Source organism: Ammospiza nelsoni, chromosome 28 (assembly GCF_027579445.1).
Source record: "Ammospiza nelsoni isolate bAmmNel1 chromosome 28, bAmmNel1.pri, whole genome shotgun sequence".
Classification (NCBI taxonomy): domain Eukaryota; kingdom Metazoa; phylum Chordata; class Aves; order Passeriformes; family Passerellidae; genus Ammospiza; species Ammospiza nelsoni.
The window spans coordinates 1,038,005-1,056,703 of NC_080660.1; the positions used below are offsets into that span (position 1 = coordinate 1,038,005).

General features: G+C 66.1%; 1 protein-coding gene across 1 annotated transcript; it reads right to left on the reverse strand.

The window, feature by feature from the left end:
* Positions 1-1,693: 1,693 nt before the first annotated feature.
* DENND4B (DENN domain containing 4B) lies at positions 1,694-18,383 on the reverse strand. The gene is made up of 26 exons (XM_059490253.1): positions 18,057-18,383; positions 17,067-17,319; positions 16,917-16,986; positions 16,254-16,423; positions 15,302-15,543; positions 15,154-15,220; positions 14,583-14,641; positions 14,360-14,504; positions 13,364-13,539; positions 13,181-13,281; positions 12,469-12,684; positions 11,994-12,139; positions 11,385-11,524; positions 10,983-11,106; positions 10,486-10,692; positions 9,447-9,575; positions 9,228-9,372; positions 8,087-8,616; positions 7,549-7,677; positions 6,864-7,039; positions 6,176-6,302; positions 5,218-5,451; positions 4,437-4,536; positions 2,668-2,833; positions 2,377-2,441; positions 1,694-1,934 (listed from the first exon to the last, which is right to left on the reverse strand). The coding sequence occupies exons 1-26, from the start codon at positions 18,350-18,352 to the stop codon at positions 1,789-1,791; spliced, it is 4,359 nt and encodes a 1,452-aa protein (XP_059346236.1). The 5' UTR covers positions 18,353-18,383; the 3' UTR covers positions 1,694-1,788.
* Positions 18,384-18,699: the final 316 nt, after the last annotated feature.

The window sequence follows — 18,699 nt, forward strand, 5'->3', positions numbered from 1 at the left end:
CCATTGGTGCGGCGCGCAGACTGGCACGAGATCTCACCAATGGAATCGCTACGATCCTCTCTTATCCCGCCTGCCAGCTTTCACTGGATGTCTCAACAATGATTGACGTGCCGCTGCACCAATGGGAACGCGCCGAGCTTCCCCGCGGGGCGCCTTTAATGGGTCCCCGAGCCCTGAACATCCGGGTACTGCCGGCGGCGCGCGGTGGCGGCGCGCGACTTCTCCCCCGGCGCGCCGGGGAGTTTTGTCCCCTCCCAGCCGCCGTACCGGCCCCGGGCCCAGCACCGGCCCTGTTCCGCCGCACGTGGCGCCGCTGCGAGGCCGCGGTGGCTCCGGGGAGGAGATCCCGGTTCTGGGGACAGCGGGCAGAGCCCTCCAATGCCCGGCGGGGCGGTAGCGAGCGGGACTCGGTGCTCGCGAGGCCTCATGGCCCGTGCCCGGATCCAAGATGGCGGCCTGAGGGCAGCGCCAGGGTCCAAGATGGCGGAGCCGGCCTCACTCCCCTCAGGGGGCTCCGCACCCTCAAACCCCCCCGGTAAATAAAAATGATCCCGGAGCCAGCGAGGAAAATACCGCAGCAGCTTTTATTTACAGGCCCCTGGGGCGGGGGCTGCTATTGCACAGTGCGAGGGGAGGGGGCGGCCCCGAACCCCCCCCAATGGCCACCGAACCCCCCAATGGCCCCAAATCCCCCGGGGGGCACAAACCCAGCGCCCCCCCAGCTGCCCTGGCACCCCCGAAGCCCCTCGGGACAGAAATGAGGATGGGGAACCTCCCCAGAGCCGTCCCTGCCCGTCCCACCCGCGCTCTCACTCTGGGGGAGGCTGAATAAATAAATAAAAATATATTAATACTGACATAGAAAACCCGTCGTGAGCCTGGGGGGGCCGGGGGTCCTTTCTCCCCACCCTGGAGCATCTGAGGGGGGTCCTGGCGGTCCCTTGTCCTTACTGGAGCATTTGAGGGGGTTCCTGAGGGTCTTTTCTCCCCATCCTGAAGTATTTAAGGGGTTCCTGGGGGGTCCTTTCCCCACCCTAAAGGATTTGAGGGTGATCCTGGGGGACCCTGGAGCATTTTAGGGGGGTCCTGGGGGGTCCCTGGAGCATTTGAGGGGGTTCCTTCCCCACCCTGGAGTATTTGAGGAGGGGTCCTGGGGGTCCCTTCCCCACCTCAGCCCCGCCCCAACCCTTTGGGGGTGCCCTGGGGGGGGTCATTCCTATCTCCTCCTGAGGGGTTCCCGGGGTCCCCCTGTCCCGGGGGTCTCTCAGCACTCAGGGGATGTTCCCGGGAGGGTTCTCGGTCCCGGGGTCCCTCAGCACTCGGGGGCGCCCCGAAGCACCGGCGGCACTCGGGGGGGTTCCCGGTCCTGAGGTCCCTCAGCACTCGGGGGGCGCCCCGAAGCACCGGCGGCACTCGGGGGGGGTTCCCGGTCCCTGTGCCGGTCCCGGGGTCCCGAAGCACTCGGGGGGCGCCCCGAAGCACCGGCGGCACTCGGGGGGGTTCCCGGTCCCGGGGTCCCTCAGCACTCGGGGGGGGTTCCCGGTCCCTGTCAGGGTCCCGGGGTCCCTCAGCACTCGGGGGGGTTCCCGGTCCCGGGGTCCCTCAGCACTCGGGGGGGGTTCCCGGTCCCGGGGTCCCTCAGCACTCGGGGGGGGTTCCCGGTCCCGGGGTCCCTCAGCACTCGGGGGGGGTTCCCGGTCCCGGGGTCCCTCAGCACTCGGGGGGCGCCCCGAAGCACCGGCGGCACTCGGGGGGGGTTCCCGGTCCCTGTCAGGGTCCCGGGGTCCCTCAGCACTCGGGGGGCGCCCCGAAGCACCGGCGGCACTCGCTCGCTCGCGCACTCGGGGGCTGCGCCCGCCGCCGCCGCAGCTCGTCCCGGCCCGGGGCCCCGCCCAGCTTGGCCAGCGCCGAGCGGTACCGGCGGTCAAAGGCGGCTGGGGGGGCACGGCGAGGGGTCAGAACGGACACCCCGGGAGCCCCGGTGTGCCCCCTGAACGTGCCCTGAACTCCCCGTGTCCCTCTGAGCCCCCTACACCCACCGCGTCCCCCCTAAACACACACCGAGCCCCCCCAGACCCACTGTGTCCCCCTCCTGAGCCCCTGAGACCCCCAGTGTCCCCCCCAAACACACCCTGAGCCCCCCAGTGTCCCCCTCTGAGCCCCCTACACCCATCGTGTCCCTCTGTGCCACCCCCCATCCTTCTCATCGCCCTAAACCAAATGTGTCCCCCCCAAACCCACCCTGAGCCCCCCAAGTCCCTCTGAGCCCCCTCCCTTTGTCCCCCCTAGCCCCCAACACCCCCAAGGTGCCCCTGAGACCCCCAGTGCCACCCCACGGTTCCCCCCGGACCCCTGAGCCCCCCGTGCCCCCCGTACCGATGTCCGTGTGCTCCCGGCCCAGCGCCGCCAGCGTCAGGAACAGCAGCTCCCGGTAAATGCTCCTGCAGGGGGGACAGGGGGGATTTGGGGGGGATTTTGGGGTATTGGGGATGATTTTGGAGGAATTTGGGGCGGATTTGGGTGGAATTTGAGGGGATTTTGGGGTATTTGGGGTCTGTCCGTACCTGTGCAGGGTCTGGGGGGCCCCGGGGGCTGCCAGGGTCTCCAGGATGGGGGGATTTTGGGGGGAATTTGGGGGGATTTTGGGTATTTGGGGTCTGTCCGTACCTGTGCAGGGTCTGGGGGGCCCCGGGGGCCGCCAGGGTCTCCAGGAACAGCCCGATGGCTTTGTGCACCTCGTTGAGCCCCACGTGGCTCAGCAGGGCCTCCAGGAAGGGCAGCGAGAACGGGCGGGCCGGGGGGCCCCAGGGGTGCAGCCGGGGGGGGATGCTACCTGGGGACCCCAAAACGTCACCCCGGTGTCCCCAAATCCCCTGGGATGTCACCTGGGGACCCCAGTGACCCCAAATGCCCTGGGATGTCACCTGGGGGACCCCAGTGACCCCAAATCCCCTGGGATGACACCTGGGGACCCCAAAGGTGAGCCCAGAGTGGCCCCAAGGTGTCCCTGATCCCACTCTTTGCTCTTGGCCATTCCTCAATTCCTTCCATACCCCGTGTTCCCCATCCCCACATCTCCCAATCCCATATCCCCATTCCCACACCCCCATTTCCATATCCCCAGTCTCTCATCCCTAATTCCACATCTCCACATCCCCAATCCCATATCCCCAGTCCCATACCCCCACTCCCATATCCCCATACCCCAAATCCAATCCCCCAACGCCAAATCCCACTCCCACATCCCCAAATCCCACACCCCAACCCCACACCCCTATTCCCATATCCCCAGTCCCACATTCCCATTCCTAATCCCGTATCGCAATCCCCCAGTGCCCCAATCCCATATCTCCACACCCCAAATCCCCAATTCCACACCCCCAAATCTCATATCCCCATATCCCAAATCCCAATCCCATACCTCCATCCCCAATCCCATTTTCCCCACCCCAATCCCACACTCTCAATCCGTTATCCCATATCCCAATCCCCCAATCCCACACCCCAAATCCCCAATCCCACACCCCAATCCCCCAATCCCCATTCCCCTATCCCCAATCCCCCAATCCCACACCCCAAATCCCCAATCCCACACCCCAATACCGCAATCCCCCAAATCCCCCAAATCCCCATCTCAATCCCCCATTCCCACTCCCCAATCCCCCAATCCCCCATCCCAATCCCCAATCCCATACCCCATTCCCACATCCCAATCCCATATCCCCTTTCCCAATCCCATATCCAAATCCCCCAATCCCCAATCCTAAATCTCAACCCCCAAACCCATATCCCCATATCCCAATCCCATATCCCAAATCCCCCAATCCCACACCCCAAATCCCCAATCCCCCAATCCCAATCCCACCCTGCAAATCCCCAATCCCACACCCCCATCCCACACCCCAAATCCCCAATCCCATATCCCAAATCCCCCAATCCCACCCTGCAAATCCCCAATCCCACACCCCCATCCCACACCCCAAATCCCCCAATCCCACACCCCAAATCCCCAATCCCACACCCCAAATCCACAATCCCACACCCCACACCCCAAATCCCCAATCCCACACCCCAAATCCACAATCCCACACCCCAAATCCCCCATCCCACACCCCAAAGCCCCAATCCCACACCCCAAAGCCCCAATCCCACACCCCAAATCCCCAATCCCACACCCCACACCCCCAATCCCACACCCCAAACCCCAATCCCCCAATCCCAATCCCACCCTGCAAATCCCCAATCCCACACCCCCATCCCACACCCCAATCCCCAATCCCACACCCCAAATCCCCCAATCCCACACCCCCATCCCACACCCCAAATCCCCCAATCCCACACCCCAAATCCCCAATCCCACACCCCAAATCCCCCAATCCCACACCCCAAATCCCCCATCCCACACCCCAAATCCCCAATCCCAGCCCCTTTCTCACTGTGCAGCCTCCAGATCACGTAGAGCGGGGGGCAGCTCTCGGGGTCGGGGCTCAGCACATCCCACAGCAGCCTCACACGGACCCGCGACGGCTCGGGGGGCTGCGGGGCGGGCAGGGGGCTCAGGACCACCAAGGACCCCCCAGAGACCCCCCAGAGACCCCCAAACCCACCTCGGGGTCTTGGGGGCCGTGCTGGGAGCCCAGCAGGGCTGCAGGACAGGTTGGGGGGCCCAGCACCACCAAACCCCCCCAGACCCCAGAATTGCGGGACCCCCCAAATTGTGGTGGTGAGGGAGCTCCTGCCCAGCCCTGAGAATGGGAGGGCACCCCCAAATTGTGGTGGTGAAGGACCCCCAAAGCCCCAAACCCACTTGGGGCTCTCGGGGGCCGTGCTGGAAGCCCAACAAGACTGCAGGACAGGGTTGGGGGGGCTCAGAACAGATTGGGGGGCTCAGGACAGGGCTGGGGCGCTCAGGACAGGGTTAGGGGGCTCAGCACCACCACGAAACTCCCCCAGACCCCCCAGAGCCCCCCAAACTCACCTGTGGGTCCGGGGGCGCGTGCTGGGAGCCCAGCAGCAGCAGGAGCAGTGGGATTGAGGGGGATTCAGCACCCCCAAACCCCCCCAAGACCCCTCCCCAGCCCCCCAAACTCACCTGCGGGTCGGGGGGCGCGTGCTGCGAGCCCAGCAGCAGCAGGGGCAGCGGGACAGGGGGGGCTAAGCACCATCAATGACACCCCCAAACCCCCCCAAGACCCCTCCCCAGCCCCCCAAACTCACCTGCGGGTCGGGGGGCGCGTGCTGCGAGCCCAGCAGCAGCAGGGGCAGCTGGCTGGGCAGCGCCAGGCGCTGGAAGAACCACAGAAGGTTCCAGAAGATGATGGGGTGCTTGTCCACCAGCTCGGGGCGCGCCAGCAGCTCCCCGCCCTCGTTCTCCACCAGGCTCTCGAGCTCCTTGCGCAGCACCAGCGGGCACAGGTACGCAAAGGCCACGCGCTCCCGGCGCCACGGGGGCTGCAGGGGGGACACGATGGGGACACCGAGTTACGGGGGGGGGACACGATGGGGACACCCACGTTAGGGGGCATGGACACCCCCTGCCCTGCCCCGGAACGCACCAAGAACTGGGAATGGGCTGCAAAGCGGGGGGGGACACGATGGGGACCCCGACCTAGAGGGGATGGACACCTCCTGCCCCGCCCTGCAATGCCCTGGGACCTGAGAATTGGGGGGAACACGATTGGGACCCCTGAATTAGGGGAGGGGAACAAGCCCTGCCCAGCCCTGGAACACACAGGGAACTGGGAATGGGGGGGGACACGTTTGGGACCCCCAAATTAGGGGGGAGGGACACCCCCTGCCCTGGGATGGACCAGGACCTGGGAATGAAGGGGACCCCTAAATTAGAGTTGGGAGACATCCCCTGCCCTGCCCTGGAATGGGGGGGACGACACGATTGGGACCCCCAAATTAGGGGGGAGGGACATGATTGAGACCCCCAAATTAGAGAGGGGGACAGGCTTGGGGCCCCCAAATTAGAGCAGGGGGACACCCCCTGCCCTGCCCTGGCCTGGAACGCACCAGGACCTGGGAATTGGGTGAGAAACATTTGGGACCCCCTGCCCAGCCCAGAACCACCAAAGCAGCCCCAGAGACCCCAAATCCTAAATGGGACTGTCCCAAACCCCAATTTCAGGGATGAGAGAAGGACCCCCCCCAATTCCCAGCCCCCCGTTACCGGGGTCTCGGCGCAGCCGTTGCACAGCCCGGGGGTCCCGGGGGTCCCGGGGGTCCCGTCCAGCTCCAGGCAGCGCCGGCGGTCGCTCAGCACCGGCCCCTGTGGGGAGGGGGGCACCGGGGGGGGGCTGCGGGACACACGGGGGGGGTCACGGTGATGGGGGGGTCACAGCAATGGGGGCAATGGGGGCACCGGGGCGGTCGCGGTGACGGGGGGCACCGGGGGACCCCCAAAGGGTGAATGGACAGGGGGGAATGGTGGGGAGCAAAGAGGGGGATTGGGGACACCTGAGGGACATGGGGAGGGCAGGGGGACACTGGGGACCCCCCAGCGGTGGCACCTCAGGACACTCTGGCGACACGGGGCGGGCAGCGGGACCCCAGAGTGTCCCCAGAGAGGATGGGGGTCCCTGAGGGCGTCTGGGGCGGTCCTGGGGCGTCCCCAGAGGTGGCACCTGGGAACACCTTGGTGACATCAGGAGGGCAGTGGGGGTCCCTCAGGTTATCTGGGGGGGTCCTGGGGGGTCCCCAGAGGTGGCACCTGAGGGGGTCCCTGAGAACGTCTGGGGGTGTCCTGGGATGGCACCTTGGGGACATGAGAAGGGCAGCGAGGGGTCCCCGGGCGTGTCCCCGGGCTGTCACCAGGTGTGTCCCAGGCGTGTCCCCGGGCTGTCACCCAGGTGTTTCACCTGGGCGCCCGGCGGAGGTCGCGGATCTCGATGCTCAGGAAGGGCACGAAGGAGCGGCAGCAGAAGGGGCACGAGGTGTTGAGGTTGGAGTCGTCCGAGGTCCAGCCGGCCATGAGCTCCTCATCGAACACCAGCGCGGCACAGCCCGGGCAGCGCGAGCAGCTCGACAGCAGCACCTGGGCACGGGCCAGGCTGAGCCCAAAGCACACATCTGCCCCCCTAAACCTGACATCTGCCCCCCAAAGCACAGATCTGCCCCCCTAAACCTGAGATCTGCCCCCCAAAGCACACATCTGCCCCCCTAAACCTGACATCTGCCCCCCAAAGCACACATCTGCCCCCCTAAACCTGACATCTGCCCCCCAAAGCACACATCTGCCCCCCAAAACCCAGACCTGCCACCCAAAGCCCAGCTCTGCCCCCCAAACCACAGCTGTGCCCCCCAAACCCAGATCTGCCCTCCAAACCCCAAATCTGCCCCCCAAACCTGAGCTCTGTCCCCAGATTTCAGCTCCGCCCCCCCCCAAATCTCAGCTGTGCCCCCAAACCCGAGCTGTGCCCCCTCCAAACCCGGCTCTGCCCCCCAAACCTGAGCTCTGCCCCCACTCCCGTGCCCCCCAACCCCCCGTGCCCCCCCAACCCCATCTCTCCACCCCCCCGCATTTCCCACCCCCCCATTTCCCACCTCCAGGCCGGGGGGCTCCGTCCCCGCCCCCCCATCCGTGCAGGGCTCCCCGGGGGCTTTGGGGGCGCCCCCCCCGCTGCCCCCCGAGGCATCGGACAGGTCCAGCTCACTGCCCAGCGACACCGAGCTCTGCCATGGGACAGGGGACGCGGGGCTCAGGGGGGGCGGACGGACGGACGGACAGACGGACAGGCACATGGACAGACAGGCACATGGACACACAGACGGACACACAGACGGACGGACGGATGGACAGACAGGCAGGCAGACGGATGGACAGACACAAAGACGGACAGACAGACGGACGGATGGACAAGACACGCGGACGGACGGACGGGCAGACAGAAAGATGGACAGACAGACGGACAGACAGACGGGCGGACAGACAGACGGGCGGACGGACAGGCAAACAGATAGATGGACAGACGGATGGACAGACACTAACAGACGGACAGACAGACGGATGGACAGACAGGACAGACTAACAGACGGACAGACAGACAGACGGACGGACAGCCAGGCCAGCCACGCGCGGTACCTCGGAGGCCGTGGACTCGGGCCGCTCCCGGGGCCGCAGCAGGGTCCCGCCGGGGCTGCGCCGTGACCGGGGGGGTGGGGGGGGGTCCCCGTCCCGCTGCTCCGACCCCCGGCGGCCGCCGGGATCCCGGGGGGGCTCCGAGGGCCGCGGGGGGCGCTTACCGGGGGACAGCAGCTGCTGCAGCTTGGCCGCCAGGCCCCGGCGCGGGGTCACCCCCCCGGCACCACCGGCACCGGCACCGGGACCCCCCCCGGGCCCCTCGTCGCCGCCGCTGTCGTCGGTGGCGATGTCCGAGAGGCTCCCGTCGGCCGAACCGGGGGGGCGGCGGGGGGCGGGCGGGGCGGGGGTCGCCGGGAGCAGGGGGGGCTCCCCGGGCCCCTCCCGGGCCGCGCCCCCCTCGCTGCGGGCGGGGAAACTGAGGCTGCCGCTCTTGACGAGCCGCGGGGCCGGCACCGCGTCCCGGAGGCTCCGCCCGGCCCAGGTGGTCTGGCGGTGCAGGGGGGGGCGCGGGGCGGCGGCGGCGCCGTCACCTGGGGGGGGACGGGACAGAGGGGTCAGGGACAGCGGGGGGACAGGACAGAGGGGTCAGGGACAGCGGCCCCCACACCTGGGGGGGACAGGACAGAGGGGTCAGGGACAGCGGGGGGACAGGACAGAGGGGTCAGGGACAGCGGCCCCCACACCTGGGGGGGACGGGACAGAGGGGTCAGGGACAGCGGTCCCCACACCTGGGGGGGACAGAGGGGTCAGGGACAACAGCCCCCAGCCCTGGGAGGGCTCAGTGACCTAAGGAGGGGACAAGGGGGTGTCAATGGGGCCAATAATACCCGCCCAACACAGGCAGGTGGCAGAAGGTGACAGGGGACGATCGCCAGGACCTCCCCCATGCCCCGGAGATGCTCCGAGGGGCTGAATCAGGGGGTGTGAGTGGGTGGGCTGGGGGGTCTCAGTCACATGAGGGGGACAAGGGGGTGTCAATGAGACCCCCCCCGACCCCCATAACTCCCCCCCACCCCAGGGAGGTGGCAGGAGGGGACAAGGGGACAATCACCCCAAGCCCTGGAGATGCTCGGAGGGGCTCCATCACCCACAGGGGTGCCAGGGGGTGTGAGTGGGGTCCCAATCCCCCCCATGCCCTCACCGGGGGGGTCTCCGGCCGCTCGCTGCCGCTGCCGCTGCCTCAGGGGCTGCCGGAACTGCGCCGCCCCCAGCACCACGTTCCTGAGCTTGGCCCAGCGCAGCCGCCCCCCCTGCGTCCCCGCCGGCCATTTGCTCTCCAGCACCGCCTGCCGGGGGGCACAGGGGGCGTCAGGAGACCCTCGGGACCCCCACCCACCCCACAGGGTCCCCTCGGCGTCACCTTGTTGTAGTAGCCGTAGGTGACGGTGTTGGGGACGATGCCGGCGCGCTTCATCTCCAGCAGGACGCGCACGGACAGCACGGGCTCGCCGTACTGCCCGCACAGCTGCATCAGGATGCGGTAGCACACCTGGGGGGCACCTCAGATCACCACGGGGGGCACCTGGGCACCCCCCCTCCGGCCTCGGAGTGCCACAGGCTGGGAAAGAGCCCCTCGTCCTGTCCCTGTCCCCTGTGAGCAGCGTCTGACCCTGTCCCCTGCTGGCAGCAGTGCAGAGCCACGAGGTCCCCCTGAAAAGGGCTGAGCCCCCTCCCAGCTGCCTCAGGGGGTCTCCATTCCCTCCTCCTGCTGCTCCAGCCCCTCCACGTCCCTCCCGGCCTGAGAAGTGGACACAGCACTGGACACTGGCCACAGATTCCTGTTTCCCTCAGCCCCAGCAGTGCCACCCCACAGCAGCTCCCCCTTCTTCCTGCAGGACCTGGAGCAGGATCTCATCATCCCTGGCTGTCCCCTCCTGTCAGGAGCTGTGCAGAGCCACAAGGTCCCTCCTGAGCCTCCTTTCCTCCCCTCCCAGCTCCCTCAGGGATTCTCCATTCCCTCCTCCTGCTGCTCCAGCCCCTCCACGTCCCTCCTGGCCTGAGAACTGGACACAGCCCTGGACACTGGACCCAGCCCTGGACACTGACCACAACCCTGGACACTGGACACAGTCCTGGACACTGGACACAGCCCTGGACACTGACCACAGCACTGGACACTGGACCCAGCACTGGACACAGCACTGGACACTGGACACAGCACTGACCACAGCCCTGGACACTGGACACAGCACCGGACACTGGACACAGCACTGGACACTGGACACTGCACTGGACACTGGACACAGCACTGGACACTGGACCCAGCACTGGACACAGCCCTGGACACTGACCACAGCACCGGACACTGGCCACCATTTCCCGTTCCCCTCAGCCCCCACAGTCCCCCCCACCCCATCTCCCTGTTTCCCCAGAAGGTTCTGGAACAGACCCCGACCCACCTCGTCGGGCAGCACCACCTTGTGCTGCTCCATCTTGCGCAGCACGTCGTATGCCAGCTGCAGCGCCCGCAGCTTGGCGGGGGCGGCGCGCACCTGCGTGGGCAGGTACAGGAACCAGAGCCCGTAGCAGTGCCCCAGCAGGCACCGTGCCCACAGCTCGGGCACCGCCGAGGACTTCTGTGCCACGCGCTGGGCCACCTTCATCTCCTGGGGACACCGAGGGACAGTCAGGGAACGGGGCTGAGCCGCTCAGCGCCGTGCCCGGGTGGGCACCCGGACAGGTGGCACAGCTCAGGGACACCTCTGAGAGCGTTGTGCCATCTGGGCACCTGGACAGGTGGCACAGCCCAATGGGGTCAATGTGCCATGTGAGCACCTGGACAGGTGGCACAGCTTACAGGACACTTAGCAGGTGCTGTCCCACCTGCCCAGGTGTCCCAGCTGCCGTGCCCAGGTGCTGTTCCCTCGTGCCCAGGTGTCCCAGGTGTGCCCCTCACCTGCTTGGTGCGCCGCGGGGCGGGGCTGCTCGGGGCGCTGCTCCTGGCCTGGCACAGCTGAGCCACCAGAGGGTCCCGGGGGGGCTCCAGCAGCTCCGGGCGCAGTGTGGGGAACCCGTCATACCTGGGGGGCACAGGTGAGGGGAACCTGTCTTACCTGGGGGGCACAGGTGAGGGGCACCTGTCATACCTGGGGGGCACAGGTGAGGGGCACCTGTCATACCTGGGTATGGGGGACACAGGTGAGGGGCACCTGTCATACCTGGGGGGCACAGGTGAGGGGCACCTGTCATACCTGGGTATGGGGGACACAGGCGAGGGGAACCCGTCATACCTGGGGGGGGGGGGGCACAGGTGAGGGGGTTTGGGAAGGGGGACAGGGGAGGGTCCTGGGGGTCTCACCTGTAGCAGGCGGGGGGCTCGGCCCCATCGGGCCCCGCCGGCTGCTCCGGGGGGGTGATGAACACCGTGTGCTCCCCACCTCGGGGGTCATCCAGCTCCATCAGGGGCGTGTCCTCGGGCTTCTCCAGGTCCACCTGCACCTGGGGAGGAGGCGGGGTCAGCAGGGGGATGGTGGGGACACAGGGACACACCTTGGGGACACAGGGACACACGGAGGGGACACAGGTGAGGAACTTGAGGTGGAGAGAGAAGGACACAAAAGGGACACGTGGAGGGGATACAGGAACACACCTTGGGGACACCTGTGAGGAACTCAAGGCAGGGAGCAAGGGACACACAAGGGACATGCAAAGGGGACACAGGGACACACTTTGTGGACACAGGTGTTGAAGAACTCGATGTAGGGAGTGAGGGACACACGAGGGACATGCAGAGTGGGACACAAGGGACACACAGGGACACACAAGGGACACACGGGACACACGGGGACACACCTTGTCGACGCAGGTGTCGAAGAACTCGAGGCAGGGAGTGAAGGACACACAAAGGGGACACACAGGGACACACAGGGACACACAAGGGACACACAAGGGACACACGGGGACACACCTTGTCGACGCAGGTGTCGAAGAACTCGAGGCAGGGCTCGCGGTCGCTGGCGAAGGAGCAGTCCTCGATGAACTGCGTGAAGAGCTGCGTGCGCAGCAGCTGCCCGTAGAAACGCTGGTACGCCCGATCCCGGGAGCGCAGGAACCCTGGGGACACAGAGGGGACACCAAGGGGACATTGGGCACATTGGGGTGGGATCAATGGGATCAATGGAATGGGATGGGATGGGATGGGATCAATGGGATGGGATCAATGGGATGAGATGAGATACACAGGTTTGGATGGAACAAAGAGGAGCAGGAACCAGCCGGACAGGACAGCACAGAACTCATGTTCTCACACCCCCATGTCCCCCCCAGCTCCCCATTTCCCCCCTCACCCTGCAGGGCGAACAGGCTGCCGGCGTCACACAGGACAGCACAGAGCTCACCCAGGACACCCCCATGCCCCCACAGCTCCCCATTTCCCCCCTCACCCTGCAGGGCGAACAGGCTGCCGGCGTCGCGGCCGGCCGGGGCGGGCGCGGGCGCGATGGGCCGCAGGAAGGAGCGGTACCCGCGCAGGGCACAGGCCATGAAGCGCAGGAACGCCGCCCGCGCCTCCAGCTCCAGCTGCGCCCGCCGCGCCCCCGCGGCCTCCGCGTCGCTCAGAACCAGCTCCGGGGGCTCCTCCTCGCCCGGCGCGCTCAGCACTGCGGGGACACCGCGGGACAGGGTTGGGACTGGGGACACCGGGGACGGGACAGGGTTAGCACAGGGGACGGGGATGGGATAGGGTTGGGACTGGGGACATGGATGGGACAGTGTCAGCACCGGGGATACAGATGGGACAGAATCAGCACCAGGGGTGCCCAGCCAGACTGGACAGCGTCAGCACCGGGGACATGGATGGGACAGGGCTGGCACCAAGGACACGGATGGGACAGTGTTGGCACAGGGGACACTCAGCCGGACAAATCCCATGGCCAGAGAGCCCCGAGGGTGGGGTCAGTTGGGAAGCAACACCCAGGGAATGAGGGAGTGAAGCCACAGCTCTGATCCTGCTTGGGAAATGCTCCCAGGCATTCTCCTGGGGGGGATTCAGGGTGGTCTTTGACCTCAGTGGGTCCCTCCTGTTTGGGCTATTCCATGATAACAGCAGAGCTGGGGGATGTGGTGACCCCCAGACCCTCCAGGCCCCCCACTCACGCTCATCCAGCTGCTGGGACAGGCTGTGCAGCGAGGCCAGCAGCACCTTGCAGGGCTTGCGGGGCAGCGCGCGGGGAGACAGCAGCTTCCTCTCCTCGCTCCTGGGGACACAGGCACGAGGGCAGGGCGGGACCCCCGGCACCCCCAGGACCCCCTACCCACCCCAGCCCTGGGGACACTCACTGGAAAATGGTGTTGGTGTCCAGGTCGACGAAGATGACGTCGCGGGGGGGCTCGTAGAGGTCGAAGTAGCTGGAGTGGATGCCTACAATGAAGGGCACGGGGGCACACAGCACGTCAGCCAGCGCCAGCGGGCACAGCGGGATGTAGGGGCACTGCCAGCGCAGGGGGAAGATCATCTGGGGACAGGACAGGGTGGTCAGCGCCGCGGGGCCCCCGCCAGGCGGGATGGGGGGCCCGGCGCCGCGGGGTGGGGGCTCCGGAGCTGCAGGACCGGGAGCGCCCGTGGCACAGGATCACCAGTCCTGCGGGATCGGGGTGCCCAGCAGCACAAAATGGGGGTCCCCAGCACTGAGGCAGGGAGATCTCCATGGCAGGTCCTCAGCACTGAGGGATCGGTGGTCCCAACACCACAGGACAAGGATCCCCAGTGCTGAGGGGTGGCAGTCCCCAGTGCCACAGGTCCCCAGCACTGTGGGACCAGGATTCCCAGCACAGCAGGTCCCCAGCACTGTGGGATCAACACTCCCAACACCACAGGACAGGGATCTCCAGTGCTGAGGGACAGCAATCCCCAGTGCCACAGGTCCCCAGTGCTGAGGGACGCCAATCCCCAGTGCCACAGGTCCCCAGTGCTGAGGGACGCCAATCCCCAGTGCCACAGGTCCCCAGTGCTGAGGGACAGCAATCCCCTGTGCCACAGGTCCCCAGTGCTGAGGGACAGCAATCCCCAGTGCCACAGGTCCCCAGTGCTGAGGGACCAGGATCCCCAGTGCCACAGGTCCCCAGTGCTGAGGGACAGCAATTCCCTGTGCCACAGGTCCCCAGTGCTGAGGGACGCCAATCCCCAGTGCCACAGGTCCCCAGTGCTGAGGGACAGCAATCCCCAGTGCCACAGGTCCCCAGCGCTGTGGGACCAGGATCCCCAGTGTCACAAATCCCCAGCCCCATGGTGGCACATCCCCTCGGTGTCCCTCGGTGTCCCCTGCGGTCACTCACCGCCACCAGGGCTTCCCCCACGCTGGTCAGGACGTCGGGGCGCAGCGAGTGGATGAGCAGCTTCTGCTCGGTGAGGACGGCCACCAGCAGTGCCACGGCGTTGTCAGGGCCCAGGTTCTGCAGCAGCGTCAGGAAACTGGCCCCGCTGAGGGTGGGGACACCACCTGGTCACCCACGGGCCCCTCCCCACCTGTGCCCCCCCACCAGCATTCCCCAGCCCTACCTGAGGGGCAGCGGGGAGGACACGGGCCGGCACAGCAGCAGGCTGTCATAGGGGGACATCTGTAGGGACACACGGACAGGGTGGTGGGGGACACGGGGACACACTGGGATGGGATGGGGTGGGGTAGGATGGGATGGGATCAATGGGATGGGATGGGATGGGATGGGATGGAATGGGATGGGATGGGATGGGATCAATGGGATGGGGTGGGGTGGGATGAGATCAATGGGATGGGACAGGATCAATGAGATGGGATGGGATGGGATCAATGGGATGGGATGGGATGGGATCAATGGGATCAATGAGATGGGATGGGATGGGATCAATTGGATGGGGTGGGATGGGAATGGGGCTGGGATGGGGCTCAGATGGGAACAGTGGGACGGGACGGGACGGGATGCTCTGAGCTGGGATGGGATGGGAACAATGGGACAGGATGGGATGGGAACGGGGCTGGGATGGGATGGGATGGGATGGGATGGGATGGGATGGGATGGGAACAACGGGACGGGATGGGAACGGGGTTGGGATGGGATGGGGATGGGACGGTCACCCCCCCCAGGTGACTCACCTGCACCAGGATGCGCGGGCGCTGCGGGGACGGGAAGGGCACGTTGTGCATGAAGTGCGAGATGTGCCTGCGGGCGGAGCGGCCCCGTCAGCGCGGGGGTGGCCGCGGGCCCCCGTCCCCCCCGGAGCCCCCCCCGGACCCCGCTCACGTCTCCAGGGGCAGCACGTGGGGGCCCGAGATGGAGTAGCGGTAGATGAACATGAGGAACTTGCGGAAGACGTCGAAGAAGGGCCAGTGGGACAGCACGCAGATGCTCTTGCGCGTGTGCAGCGAGCGCCCCGGCACCGGCCGCCGGTCCACCACGCTGAGCAGCCCCAGGCGCAGCGCCTGCGCCTCCGACAGCCGCTCCCGGGGAAACGCCTCGTGGAACTGGATGGCGGCGCCGTACACCTGCGGGCACCCCGGGCTGTCAGGGCACCCCGGGCACCGGGATCCCGGGACAACGGTGCCAGGAACCCATGGCACCAGGATCCTGGGGTCACAGTGATGGGAACCCCTGGCACAGGGATCCTGGGCCCACGAGGGATGGGAACCCCTGGCACCGAGGATACTGATCCCACAGTGCCAGGAACCCATGGCACTAGGATCCTGGGGCCACAGGGATGGGAACCCCTGGCACAGGGGTCCTGGGCCCACGAGGGATGGGAACCCCTGGCACCGAGGATACTGATCCCACAGTGCCAGGAACCCATGGCACTAGGATCCTGGGGCCACAGGGATGGGAACCCCTGGCACAGGGGTCCTGGGCCCATGAAGGATGGGATCAGCTGGTCCCACGATGCGGTTCCCACAGCACTGGGAACTCCTGGCACCAGAGATCATGAGGGATGGGAACCCCTGGCACTGGGATCCCAGGCCCACAGAGCTGGGAACCCCTGGCACCAGGACGCCAGTCCCACAAGGGATGGGAACCCCTGGCACAGGGATCCTGGTCCCACAAGGGAGGGGAACCCCTAGTCCCAGGATCCTGGTCCCACAGCCCTGGCAACCCCTGGCACAGCAATCCTGGTCCCACGAGGCTGTAGGGCACCCAGGCACCCACCCCCTCCCATGGCACTGGGGACCCCCGTGCCACCCCCCAGCCCCCTGTCCTGCCGTGCCTTGTCCCCCGAGGCGCCGGTGAGGACGAAGGTGGAGAAGACGGGCAGGGGGTACTTGGTGCCCACGGGCCAGCTCTCGATGGTGGCGCCCATGGGCAGGCAGAACACGGGCACCGACTCGGGCAGAGGGAAGGACTCGCTGTCCTGCTCGGGGTAGCGGCTCAGCAGCCCTGCACGGACACACGGACAGCCGGACACATGGACACCGGACAGCGGGATCAGCCCCCCGGGTCATCTCACCCAGCCCAGCGAGGAGGGGGCAGCCAGGGGAGTGCCCACAGCTCCCCAAAACCACCCCCCAAAAGGAAACACAACCGCCCCCAACCCCCAGTGAGAGACCCCAGTGTCACCCCAGTAAGGGATATCACACTTTCCAAGAAACCCCATTGTCACCCCAGTAAGGGACCCCATTGTCCCCTCTCCCAGTAAGGGACCCCAGTCCCCAAAGCCTGGCAAGACCCCCCCAGTGGCGCTGTGGCAGCTGAAGGGCCCCACCTTGTGCTCCCCAAACCCCCCTGAGGAGACCCAGGGGCTCCCCCAAATCAGCCCCACGCTGGCTGGAGGCGGTTAATCGACACAGAAAACATTTTTAAAAATAACAACAACAACAAACAACTCTGGCTCCCCCCGTGAGCCCCCAGCACCCCCACGCCAGGTGCCCACCTGCCTCGTAGACCAGCGTGTTGTCCTTGGCCACGGCGATCTTGTAGCACAGGAACAGCGCGGGGCCCCACTGCAATGAAGCATCGGGATTTTGGGGCTCAGCACAGGCAGGGCAGCACCATGGGGACCAGAGGCGCCCCCCAAACTCACCATGCTGGTGTTGAGGTTCTTGTCCACGCGGCAGAAGGTGTGGGGCGTGCTCTCGCCCTTGCTGGGCATCACCAGGCAGATGTCGGTGACGCCCAGCGTGTGGTGCCCGGGCGGCTCGGCCGCGCGCCGGAACGTCAGGAACGTGCGCTGGTGGCCCGGCGAGCCCGCGGCCAGGTTGGCAGAGCGGCTGTAGGGCGTCGTGTCCAGGAGCTGGCAGCCCGGCTTGGGCCGGTCCTTGCCCTCATAGTGCACCCTGAGGGGTGGGAGCGTCACAGATGTGTTTTGTCAAAAATCCTTTCCTTGGGATTGCTCCTCCTGAGAGGCCCCAGGAACAACATGTAAATCATGGTTATCTGCTGCTGCGGGATGCAACAGGTGCACCTGTGATTGGGCTCATGTAATTGTTTCTAACTAATGGCCAATCACAGTCAGGGGATCTGTGATTGATCTCATGTATTTGTTTCTAATTAATAGCCAATCACAATCCAGCTGTTTGGATCGCCTCAGCCAGTTCAATCCTTTGTTATCATTCTTTTTCTATTCCTAGCTAGCCTTCTGAAGAAATCCTTTTTTCTAATTATTTTTAGTATAGTTTTAATATAATATATATCATAAAATAATAAATCAAGCCTTCTGAAACGTAACACCAACATTCTCGTCTCTTCCCTCATCCCAAGGCCTCTGCGAACACCAGCACAGGGAGAGGAGTGAGGGGAACTGCCAGTGGCACCTCCGGGGTCCTTCCCAGCTTCCCAAACTCTTCTCTCTCTGGGTTCTTTTCCACCTTCCCAAACTCTTCCCTCTCTGGGTTCTCCCCCAGCTTCCCAAACTCTTCCCCCTCCAGGTTTTTCCCCAGCTTCCCAAACTCTTTCCCCTCTGGGTTCTTTCCCAACTTCCCAAAATCTTCCCCCTCCAGGTTCTTCCCCAGTTTCCCAAACTCTTCCCCGGGGCTGCTGCGACCCAGAGCAGGACTCTGTGCCCCCCACTCACCCCAGCTCGATCAAGGGGGGTTTGTCCCGCCCCCGTTTGTAGCACAGGAACATCTGGGGGTTGTTGAGCAGCCCCGCGTTGAGGTCCACGGGGTGTCCGGACGTGCTGGTCTCGATGCAGGTGAAGCCCTGGGGCACCTCCTCGCCCTGCGAGCGGATGATCACGGCCACGTCCGTGATGGGCTCCCCGGGCCGCGCCGGCCGCGGCTGCTGCTCCTCCTCCAGCGCCCGCGAGCCCTCGGCCAGCCCGGCCACCACGAAATAATCCACGAGCTGCGGGGGCTTCTCGTCCGACATGGCTCCAACAGCATCTGCGGGGACACGGCCGACGGTGCCACCAGCCCAGCGGGGACGGGACGGGACGGGAAGGGAGGAGGTTCCGGTCACGCCGCGGGACACGGGGACCCTCCAGAGCCTGCAGCCACCCCCGAGCACGGGGAGCTCCCCTCGGTAGTGCCCGGAGAGAGGACGGACCCCAACGCCGAGGCACCCCCGGTTCGGGGGCTCGCTCCTGCTTTGGGGACCCGCTCCCTTCTGCGCCCCTACTTTGGGGAGCTGCTCCGTTCTGTGCCCCCTCGCTGTCCCCAGCGCCCCCAGGCCGAAAGACCCCCCCGCCCTCAAAGTCCCCTCGGTCCCCGGAGCCC

Excerpts from the sequence above, each read along its gene's own strand:
- DENND4B (XM_059490253.1), bottom strand. The coding sequence starts at position 18,352 with ATGTCGGACGAGAAGCCCCCGCAGCTCGTGGATTATTTCGTGGTGGCC. Across the intron at positions 16,987-17,066 it reads AGAACCTCAACACCAGCATG|TGGGGCCCCGCGCTGTTCCT; the intron begins GTGAGTTTGGGG and ends GCTTCATTGCAG. Across the intron at positions 1,935-2,376 it reads CCGGGAGCACACGGACATCG|CCGCCTTTGACCGCCGGTAC; the intron begins GTACGGGGGGCA and ends GTGCCCCCCCAG.